This window comes from Berghia stephanieae, chromosome 13, assembly GCF_034508935.2.
Source record: "Berghia stephanieae isolate SIO BIC M18660-M18661 chromosome 13, UCSD_Bste_1.3, whole genome shotgun sequence".
Lineage (NCBI taxonomy): Eukaryota > Metazoa > Mollusca > Gastropoda > Nudibranchia > Aeolidiidae > Berghia > Berghia stephanieae.
This window is the reverse complement of record NC_088372.1, coordinates 25,445,765-25,457,095: the sequence shown is the minus strand read 5'-3', so window position 1 is coordinate 25,457,095 and position 11,331 is coordinate 25,445,765. Positions and strand designations below refer to the sequence as shown.

At 35.5% G+C, this 11,331-nt stretch overlaps 1 protein-coding gene across 1 annotated transcript; it reads right to left on the bottom strand.

Moving 5' to 3' along the window:
• Positions 1–3,019: 3,019 nt before the first annotated feature.
• LOC144959048 (collectin-10-like) lies at positions 3,020–9,030 on the bottom strand. Its single transcript, XM_078891394.1, has 3 exons — positions 8,713–9,030; positions 6,295–6,480; positions 3,020–4,168 (listed from the first exon to the last, which is right to left on the bottom strand). Exons 1-3 carry the CDS (start codon positions 9,023–9,025, stop codon positions 3,945–3,947), a joined length of 723 nt encoding a protein of 240 aa, XP_078747520.1. The 5' UTR covers positions 9,026–9,030; the 3' UTR covers positions 3,020–3,944.
• Positions 9,031–11,331: the final 2,301 nt, after the last annotated feature.

Here is an 11,331-nt window from a genome sequence, read left to right as displayed (position 1 = left end):
TGACAACTCAGCACCAAGCAATACTAAACAATCAATGACAAACAATTCTGGTCTAACCAGAACACCCCAATGTTTGAGTCGCCGAGATATGCATCTAAAAGGTTAAGGTTACTGTCCAGATTTAGTTTGTGACTGGAACCAAACGAACAAGCTTCTGAACTGACCGGAGGTTTCAGGCGCACCTTGATAATTATGACATCTCTCTCCAATCCGAAATGTTTTGAAAGCCAGGCTTACTCTTCTAACTTTTCCATCGTTTCCCAGGAAAACTTGAACAACGCGAGCCAGTTTATAGTGGCCTTTGAAAATTGATAAGGCTGGGTCTAAAACAAGTTCGACGTAGTCTAATTGCAGATTGTTATATTCGTCTTACCAAAGTTGGTGCATACTGCTGGGACCCAATGTTCCCAAAATTGTTTTTCTATAGATCTAGCTAGTTGTAATCTATAGTACAGACATCCAGAGAATTCATTTCCACCACGTTTTCTGCAGTGGATCGTCTATGCAGGAGAAAATTTGGTGTTAAAATACTAATAGTTGAGTCCTCAGAAGGGAGACAGGGCGCTCTTTAAACCATTTATTGTTATATGTTACAGTGAATAACAGTCGGATGGTGAAAAGGTTTGAACTGAGATATTGCCAAGTTTAGTTAGAAGGTCAATTTTTAAAATCAAAAATGAGTTCTTGTTATATGATTAAATCAAGACTTCGGGAATTATCAAAGCTTAATTTCACTTCTAAATATTTTGAAAAAATATGATATTTGAGAAAAGTTGCTGGATACCTTTCCCATACATCTGATCATAACTTCATGAAAAATCACATGATTTACTTCAAATAAAGATTAAAATATTCTTTCAAAAAATGCAAAACAATGCAAATCCAAAATTTTCACCTTCCGACTGATTATCTCATGCACTGACACATATTGCTAGAAACGGCGAACATTTCTATCAAGAATGTCCCTGCCTGTTTAGAGACACCATTCCACATAAATTACATTATTAGTTACATACATACATAGCAATTTAAAAAAAATAAATAATTTATGGTTTAACATTGAAATGATCGTCATTCACTCTGACAGTCATTTATCGTGGTTACAAATTATGGAGCAGGCACTCGTTTAAGATGAAAAGATGAAACGCTGTGGATCGACGTGTACATATAATATGCAGGTCTGACACCCGAACCCGCTTTTGGGCCTAGTTTAACAAAGCTGTAATGGACAATATTTTGCGTCACCAATTGAGATTTCCATTACAACAATGAGCCCATAAGGAATTAGCTTATCAGACCTGCAAATATGGACACGTCGTTGTGGATGAAGCAGTGCAAGGCAAAGCATAACGAAATAATATACAAATACAAAAAACAGTATACTCAAGGCAGGCTGATTATTATTATTATTATTATTATTATTATTATTATTATTATTATTATTATTATTATTATTATTATTATTATTATTATTATTATTATTATTATTATTATTATTATTATTATTATTATTATTTTTTTTTTTTTTGGGGGGGGGGAGGGGGGGTTCTTCTATTGGTCTTTCTGCTTTGTGTGTCCCGTTAACTCAGTGAATAGAGCACTCGCTTCACATGCATAGTAACCTAGATTGATTCAGGATGAAGTTGAGATTTTTTTTCTGACCCCCTTCCCTTCCACCCAGCAGTGATTGGGTAGTTGAATCTGTTAGATCTTACGGAAAACACTTTGCGATAGACTAGCGTCCTATCCAAAGGATAAATAACAATGTAAAATTGAATGTACGCTTCAATTTAATGTACAAAAACAGACATAATGGACGTTTCGGGTTTCCCCTTTATCAACAAAAAAGGATGAATGAAACACTACAGACGAATGAGATAATGTGGTAGTGGCGTTAAGATAAATAAACAAAATCAAAATATATAATATTATTATAAAAAGAATATGATATTTGATACTCCCTGATTTAAGTAAGAGATTTATGTATTCTAATGAAAAATAAAATAATAAAAACGATCTTGAAATTATCCTCTGTTAAACGGATTTTTAAGAACTGTCTCTCTGTTATGTTATCATTATTAATGAGTTATTCCCCTTTGTGGGTTTTTGTAAGACTAATGTATCTGCATGAATAATAATACACTAAACACCGAGACACATCTAAGCAATGTCACACATTTCTATATTTTATGAATACATTATATCGTTACCGTTAGCTAACTACACACGTGCGTTGACGAGACGTTCTGTAACGTAATGTGTAATTTCAAATATGCATATTAATATTTCTATTGTGCGGCTATGTGGTCTAGTGCTTTGACACTCGCTTTCGGATCGGAAGGTCAGGGTTCGAGCCTCGCATAGTTGAGTCCTTGGAAAAGGCTATTTCCTCACAATCTCTCACCGTACTCAGGTGCAAAATGAATACCTGGCCGTTAACAGCGTTTTCTCTGTCCAAAAAAAATGTAATATCGCCTAAAAGGCGTCATGTCCCATCCTACATGGTAAGTGTTGTTGTTGTCTAGGGACCCCTTGTAGAGCGCTTTGAGCACGATTAGTGGATATTTCGCTATATAAAAGCTCAATTATTATTATTATTATTATTATTATTATTATTATTATTATTATTATTTATTAATTAATTAATTTATCTATTTATTATTATTAATTTTATTATTTATTATTATTATTATTATTATTATTTTATTATTATTATTATTATTATTATTATTATTATTATTATTATTTATTATTATTATATTTATTATTATTATTATTATTATTATTATTATTATTTTATTATTATTATTATTATTATTATTATTATTATTATTATTATTATTATTATTATTAATTATTATTATTATATTATTATATTATTATTATTATTATTATTATATTATTATATTATTATTATTATATATATTATTATTATTATTATTATTATTATATTTATTATTATTATTATTTTATATTATTATATTATTTATTATTATTATTATGATATACTGTCATGATATTTTCCAAATCATCTGATATTGCTTTGCCTGTGGAGACGTTGTTAGAAGATGAGCTGATAAATCCTGCAGCTAGCAGTGTTTGTCGAGTCATGTAAACAATAGGAATCCCACAGTTACAGACTGTCACAGCATTAAACTAAAGAGGAATACAAGTGTTCCAAAGTAAAAAAAAAAAACAAAAACAAAAAAAACAACCAAACATCGGACTTCTCCGGCTCAAACCGCTTCTCAGCCAAAAAGAAAAAATGGGGACTGGATGAGACTAGTTTGTGTACATGTGAATGCCCGGAGCAGACGATGGAGCACATCCTTAGAGAATGCCAGAATGGGTCCAGCTGCACTGACCATGAGCTAAGAGTCTGCTCAACACACAGATACTGTGGAGTGGGTTCGGTGTTGGAGCGACAAGCTATGATGATAATTAGCCAAAATGAAATATATTTGAAACGTTAATGCGATACATGGAATCCAAAAAGGGTGAAGTCAATAAATTTAGCCACGATTAACCAGTTTTATTATTGTTACTATTTTTAACCCATCTCCTTACCAACTACATGAAAATCGTCGCATTCGTTACGATACAATCAATATTTCCCCATTCAAATTTCTTTTGCACATCATCAAATTTAAACAAAATGAACAGTGTGTTGTAGAGCATGTTTTACTAAAGAAATTATATATCGCAAGAACTTACTGCTATTGTGTTTGAGTGATTAAAAAAAACTATTTTTGTGTTAGTTGGGTGTGAAGTTTTGAGAAAATCCTGAAAATGGCTGGTAAGGAGAGAGTTAAAATGTGACTTACGAAGGATTTTGAGCCCGAAAGGTCTTTGTTTGGTACTTCGCTCTTACCCTAACCTGATAAGACTAATATTATATTCATTTTTTGCTTCATATCTTTGATCTAGCTGGGCGCCTGGTGAGTCTAAAAGTCTCTCTCACAGACGAATGCCCAATGGTCTTCACAGCGAATATCTGCTAATTTTGTTGGGTTAGTCCTCCTGATAAAGCCACAATGTTCTCCTTGCCGATAGTTGTCCGGTGAGCCTGGAGCAAAAGTCCATATGTTCATATCCAGCAGTTTGTTGTCTCTGTCTGTAACCCATTGTCCTTCAACTGCAATATCGTTGGCACCGACAAAGAAAAGGTCTGTATTCAGAGAAAAAAAATATATTTGATGTAATAAGGTATGTGTTAATATACGATTCTTACACGCTTGCTTTTTGGAATAGGTTTCAACAGTCGTGACGTCACTTCCCTCAAAATGACGCATAGTAACTTCGTAACTCGTTCTAAACTATCGGAACGATGGCGGACGCCCTTATGAAATACTTCTCCGATGAGCATAAAAGTGTTCCAGAGGAGAAAAACATTATAAATCTGATCATGTTTTGACTTTTATACATTCCGGTCACATGACATGTGAAAAAGTTTTAGCTAGCATGAAGAATAAAAAGTACCGATTTTCTTTGTTTAGAACCAAGCTGCTGGTTGCTGGGCGGACGTGATATCAGACTGTTGAAACCAATTCCGGACGTATTCCCAACCGCTGCTCGAGCTCGCACGACCTTCTGATTACCGGTCAGACGTGCTACCATGAAATGATATATTATGTTTTTTTCCTTGTATTTTTCTTTCTTGCTTTGTCTGGTACCTTTCATACACACTTGTTCAGTTCTTTATCTCACATTGGTGCCTGCTCCTTAATTTCTTAAATTTATATTTTCACAAAGGATAGGCGGTGAGTTCAATGAAGAATATTCTTGAACTACTGTGGTTGACATTTCAAATTCGTTCCCAATGCGCGCTCCGCAAAGTCGCGCAGAGCTATTGGGAATTTGCTCGAAATTTCAATTGCAAGAGTGTAGGAATCTTTTTTTTTTAAAATCACAATCTAAATCATATGATTCCGACATAAAAACGTTTTGAGGTGATACGTCACATTTGGTTCATACCGACCATCGATTGGTCACTTATCAATTGTTCTCTTTTTACCAATGTGTGCTTATTTGCCGGGCTTAAAAACCAATAGATACCTAGATAGCCACGTCTCTCGGACAGTCGTCATAATGTAAACAATGGCTGTGCTCGGAAAACATAGAAACTATAGAGGTTTTACTATCGATGGCATGTGTTTAAGTAAAATACCCACTGTTCTACCCCTTGATCAATACAATCAACACAGAAAAGTATGTGTAAATTTAAACGTTTATAATATGATCAAAAAATCGTGTATAAAAACAATAGCAATGATCGGAGAGAGGTTGATTTCATTCACGTTATTGTTTATAAAAACAAACTATGCTTGTCCGAGCACGTGTGAAGGTGTGTCACAAATTCAATGTTTTGATTGGTCAAAAATCTACTGGTTAATTTGTTTGCTGAGCGTGGTTTTGCATTTTCGACCCAAATCGTATGGGATTCTTTACCACATAAAACCCGACAATGTGAAAGTCTACCAGTCTTCAAATGGCATTTAAAAACCAATCTTTATCATTCTGCTTATCGTGATTCTATGTGAACTTCGAACAAGATGTGTGTGTGACTGTTGTGGTGATTTTGTAGTGGAATGAATGAACTTGTGTGATACCAAAAATAAACTGTTGTAAAGTACCCTGAGCACTATTTGTGCACACTGGCACTATATCAAATAATAATAATAATAATAATAATAATAATAATAATAATAATAATAATAATAATAATAATAATAATAATAATAATAATAATAATAATAATAATAATATAATAATAATAATATAATAATAATAATAATAATAATAATAATAATAATAATAATAATAATAATAATAATAATAATAATTTGTTATTGTCCCATTGTTATGATGTAAATATTTTTAAACCAACGCAAAATATTGTCCATTTTAACAATGTTAAATAAACCCATCATGTGCGGCTATGTGGTCTAGTGGTATGGCACTCGCTTTCGGATCGGAAGGTCCTGGGTTCGAGCCTCGCTTGGCGCATAGTTGAGTCCTTGGAGAAGGCTCTTTACTCACATTCTCTCACCGTACTCAGGTGTAAAATGAGTACCTGGCCGTTAACAGCGTTGTCTCTGTCCAAAAATTTGTAATATCGCCTGACAGGCGTCATGTCTCGTCCTACATGTTATGTGTTGCTGTTGGCCAGGGACCCCTTGTAAAGCGCTTTGAGCACGTTTAGTGGATATTGCGCTATATAAAAGCTCAAGTTTATCATAATTATTATTATGGTCAGATATTAGACTTGCAAACCCTAGTACACGTTATATTTACTATTATCATCCGGTGTCGCCAATACTACACTCAAGGCGTCGTATTCTTTCACGTGGTCAAACTGAATCAGGTAACCTCCGAGGTCTTGACAATGAGCACGGGCATCACTGAACGTCTTCCTTTCCGACGACACGTAAATGGAAAATCGGAGGTTGTCGATGATAATAACGTGAAACATGTCTGTAACTGTTGAAAGAGAAAAGTATAGGGAATGAGATTAGCGGAAGAGTAGCGTCCCTTGATTGGACGTCACCCATAGTCTGTGACGCCACCGGCGGAAACGTTATTAGAGAGAGAACGTCATGTTGGTTGTGCGCATGCGTCTCTCGTCCTTGCGGCTATGTGGTCTTGTGGTATGATACTCGCTTTCAGATTGGAAGGTCCTGGCTTCGAGCCACGCTCGGCGGATAGTTGAGTTCTTGGAAAAGGCTCTTCACTCACATTCTCTCACCGTACTCAGGTGTAAAATGAGTACCTGGCGTAATAACTTTTCAACGTAATTAACATTTTACTATAATTTGAGATAGCTCACATGCTGTCAATAACGACCATTAACTCCGAGGTTCGGAGCCGCCGATCGCGTACCTCAACAATATGCCCTAAGAAAATTATTTTTAACTTAATATCCACTAAATGTGCTCAAATCCCTTTACAAGGAGTCCTGCCTGAGACATAAGCATTATTTAATGTGTAGCAATCTTTTTACTATAATGTATAGGGAATGAGATTAGCGAAAGAGTAGCGTCCCTTAATTGGACGTCACATTACAGAGAAAACGTCAATTTGGTTTTAAGTGTCTCAAGCCGCTTTCACCGGAAGCGAGGACGAGAGACGCATGCGCACAACCAACATGACGTTCTCTCTCTAAGAACTTTTCGGGCTGTGACGTCACAGACTATGGGTGACGTCCAATCAAGGGACGCTACTCTTCCGCTAATCTCATTCTCTATAGGATAGCCCACATGCCGACCAATTCGCTCCGAGGTTTGGAGCCGGCGATATGCCCTAAGAAAATGATTTTTAACTCAACATAGTTTTTCACTAACGAACCTGAGGATAAAATTGAGTGCAATATCCACTAAATGTGCTCAAATTGCTTTACAAGTAATTCCTGCCTAAGGCATAAGCATCACTTAACGTGTAGGACGAGCCAAGTCGCATGTTAAACTCTTACATTTGCAAAGACCAGGTTCTCAATGGTGAGAGAATAATCTGGAAAATGAGGTTTCGTCAAGTAATAGGCTTCAACAGTCATGACGTCACATCCCTCGTAATGACGCATAGTAACTTCGTAACTGGCTCTAAACTATTGGAACAATGGTGGACGCCCTCATGAAATATTTCTCCGACGAGCATAAAATTGTATCCAGAGGAGAAAAACATTATAAATATGATCATGTTTTGACTCTTATACATTGTGATCACGTGACATATGAAAAGTTCTAGCCATCATGAAGAAAAAAAAACGTACCGATTTTCTTTGTTTAGAACCAAGCTACTCGCCGTTGCTGGGCGACGTGACATCAGACTATTGAATACAATTGTTTGTTATCTGGGCTTTTTAAGAGCTGACGGAAAGACCTTTGGAATTGTTTAGAGTCGTAGGTACATAACATTAGCAAGCAATTATAATTGCCCGATTAACGCTTCAGGTCCCAATGGCTCAGTTGGTAGAGACCTCGCTTGACACGACGGATTCCGGCGGATGAAGTCTATGGATAGTATGAAGTTGACGTCACTCAGGTCTTTGTTGTTCCTTTTTGCCATCCGCGTTTATGAGAAATTCTCACTAAACTGTATTTACCAGACTATAAACTTTTAAGGTAAGACATAGTTTTGTGTCCGTTCTACTTCCGGATGGCAATGTTGTGGGTTTCTTAGCCAAGCGCGTACTATCTATATTTTTTCTGCCCCCCCCCCCCTTTGTCACTCAGCAGTGATTGGGTATTGGGCTGTCAGATCAGGTGGAAAGTACTTTGGAATCGAATAATGTTCTATCAATCGGATAACAAGCAATTGCTTTTGTCCATTTCAAGTGATAGAAACCGGGATAAACTCTGGCTCTATGGGCACGAAAGGCTCTGAATGAATACTTTTTACTATTACTCTTAATAACAAGAATTGAAGTGCGTAGGAAAGTGCCAGAAGACAACAGCGAAGAAAAACTTCGCGGCGGGGATGGGGGATCGAGCCCGCCGCGAAGTTTTTCTTCTCTGTTGTCTTCTGGCACTTTCCTACGCACTTCATTTCTTGTTATTATCAACATCAGTGCCTACTCCACTCACTTTTCTGAACTATTACTTTTAACACTCTATAGACCGTGATATAATTCGGCTTCATGAGCCTTGTGGCTCCTAAAGACTATACTTTTAAAAGAGAGATAAGACTATTATTTAATAATCATAAGTGGCTTCATACCTCTATAGATGAACACATCAAGATTGGATGCTCCGATCTTATTGTCTCCATTCTTGTAGAAATCACACGTCCTGTCCAAAGGGTCATATACAAACGCCTGGCAAACAGGTGAAAACTTCCGCTTAACCAAACACATGTAAGCACACTTTAGAAAAGATGTTACTTCTAGCTCATTCTCATAAACTTCTAACTTTGTTCCACTGATTGGATTTTTTTCAAACAGTTCATTTTGAAACATACAAAATATTGTTTTATGAGGTACTAACATTATTAAAATAAGAGTAAAGAAATTAAAAACTTGAGTAGGTTCCATTGTGACTAAAGAGAATTAGAAATAATGCATTTTATTGAGAATAGACTATATTGTTAAAGAAACATTCCGTATTTGGTGTCATTCACATTTTGTGTTGTCAATTTAAACCAAAAGTAATCTAGACCTAGAAGTAATATCAAATGACTCGTATTGATTTTATATAGAAATTTTTAGTCATATTATGTATTCATGATATCAAAATTGCTGATGCTATCATATCAATGCTTGTGAATTTGTACCAAAATGAAGGAAATGCTTCTATAATTTTCACTCCTCATATTTTCTCTGAATAGATTGTGAAACGACAATACAGTCTACCTCAGGATAATCACCTTTTTCTTATTTTGGTTAGGAAACTTTAGCTCAAACCTGAAATATCAATCTTTAAAATGACCATCAATTTCCCCCCAAAAATATTCTTTAAAGTCTCTGGTTTGAGAAGTTTTGGTAACTTGAGGGTCATTTTGAGGGATGGATGTTCTTAGTTTAATTTGTACGACCAAAAATGAAAGAAAAATGATTTTGTCAGCGCGCAGCAGAAAAGTTTTACCGTTCTTTGGAAAAAACAACAACGCGTATTTAAAATTTTGGCCAGAAAACTCGTCCTTCAAATAGAAATCGATTAGAATGACCATCATCTTGTATAAAAAACCTCTCAAACCCGAGACTTCACTGATCAAATTAAACTAAAATGAGAGTAATTTTAATCGAATGATATTTCAAGAACTAGTTTTTCGGCCAACATTTTAAAAACGCTTTTTTTGGTTAAAAGTCTACGTCAAAGTTTAAATTTATGCATGGACATGAAACTCATTTATAAAATTAATGAGGACTATTGTTTAAACAACGATGCTTTCTTTATCAAGATTTGTTCTTGATGAGAACATGTTTTCTCTCCTTCAGGTCGTCACGCTTGTTGTTATCGCCTTCCTTTCAATCAGAAGTAATCAAAAATTTAAAACAATCCAATAGGGTCACACTCAGTGCATTGAGTATTCATTTGGAGTCCCTGGACCCATGAAATAGACGTTTATTTGGGTTTCTAAAGTGTGAAATATCGTTAGAAAACACACACACCCACACCACACTTACTTACTTATCCGAACCAGCGACCACCTGAGCTCTAGCCCTTCGGTCTTGTGCCATGATATAGAAGTTAGACGTCTTTTGTAGTTGTTCCAGGTGACTATACAGTGTAACAACACCACACAAAAATTCACAAAATATACACCACCATCACCACCACCTAAAGAGTGAAAATGGAAAGGCTTCGTATGGGAACAAAACAGACAATGGACGTTTCGGGTACAAACCCTTCGTCAGCACAACAATACACAAATAAACGTTGAAAACAAATAAAATATATGCAGACGATAAAAGTTATTTTTCATTATATTTTATTTGTTTTCCACTTTTATTTGTGTATTGTTGTGCTGACGAAGGGTTTGTACCCGAAACGTCCATTGTCTGTTTTGTTCCCATACGAAGCCTTTCCATTTTCACTCTTTCGTTAGTATTTTACGATCACCAGTTAAAGGCAGCCCTTACCGTTTTCTACATCACCACCACCATGACTTCTCGAGGTCCCAGGTTTGGGAGTTTTTGCCCAGATGAGGGTTATTTAAATCGATCGATCTTTGAGATTTGGCGGGAGGTTTCGAGGCTGTTCTCAACTGCGGTGATGAATTTAAAGACTGACAGGAGACTTCCTGAGTGGAAATGTAGCCATACGCTACTACTACTACTACTACTACTACTACTACTACTACTACTACTACTACTACTACTACTACTACTACTACTACTACTACTACTACTACTACTACTACTACTACTACTATACTACTACTACTACTACTACTATACTAACTACTACTACTACTATACTACTACTATACTACTACTACTACTACTACTACTACTCTACTACTACTATACTAACTACTACTACTACTACTACTACTACTACTACTACTACTACTACTACTACTAACTACTACTACTACTACTACTACTACTACTACTATACTACTACTACTACTACTACTACTACTACTACTACTACTACTACTAACTACTACTATACTACTACTACTACTACTATACTACTACTACTAACTACTAATACTCTATATCACTACTACTACTAGCAACTACTGTGGCTAGTTGCACACTATCAATGGCTTATGATCGTATAGTGGCTTTTTGATAGATGGTAATGATATTCCTTTGCATTGTGTTGTAGATGTTAATAATGACGAAAGAGTTCAAGGGCCGATGATGATAATTGAATGTACACCACCAAG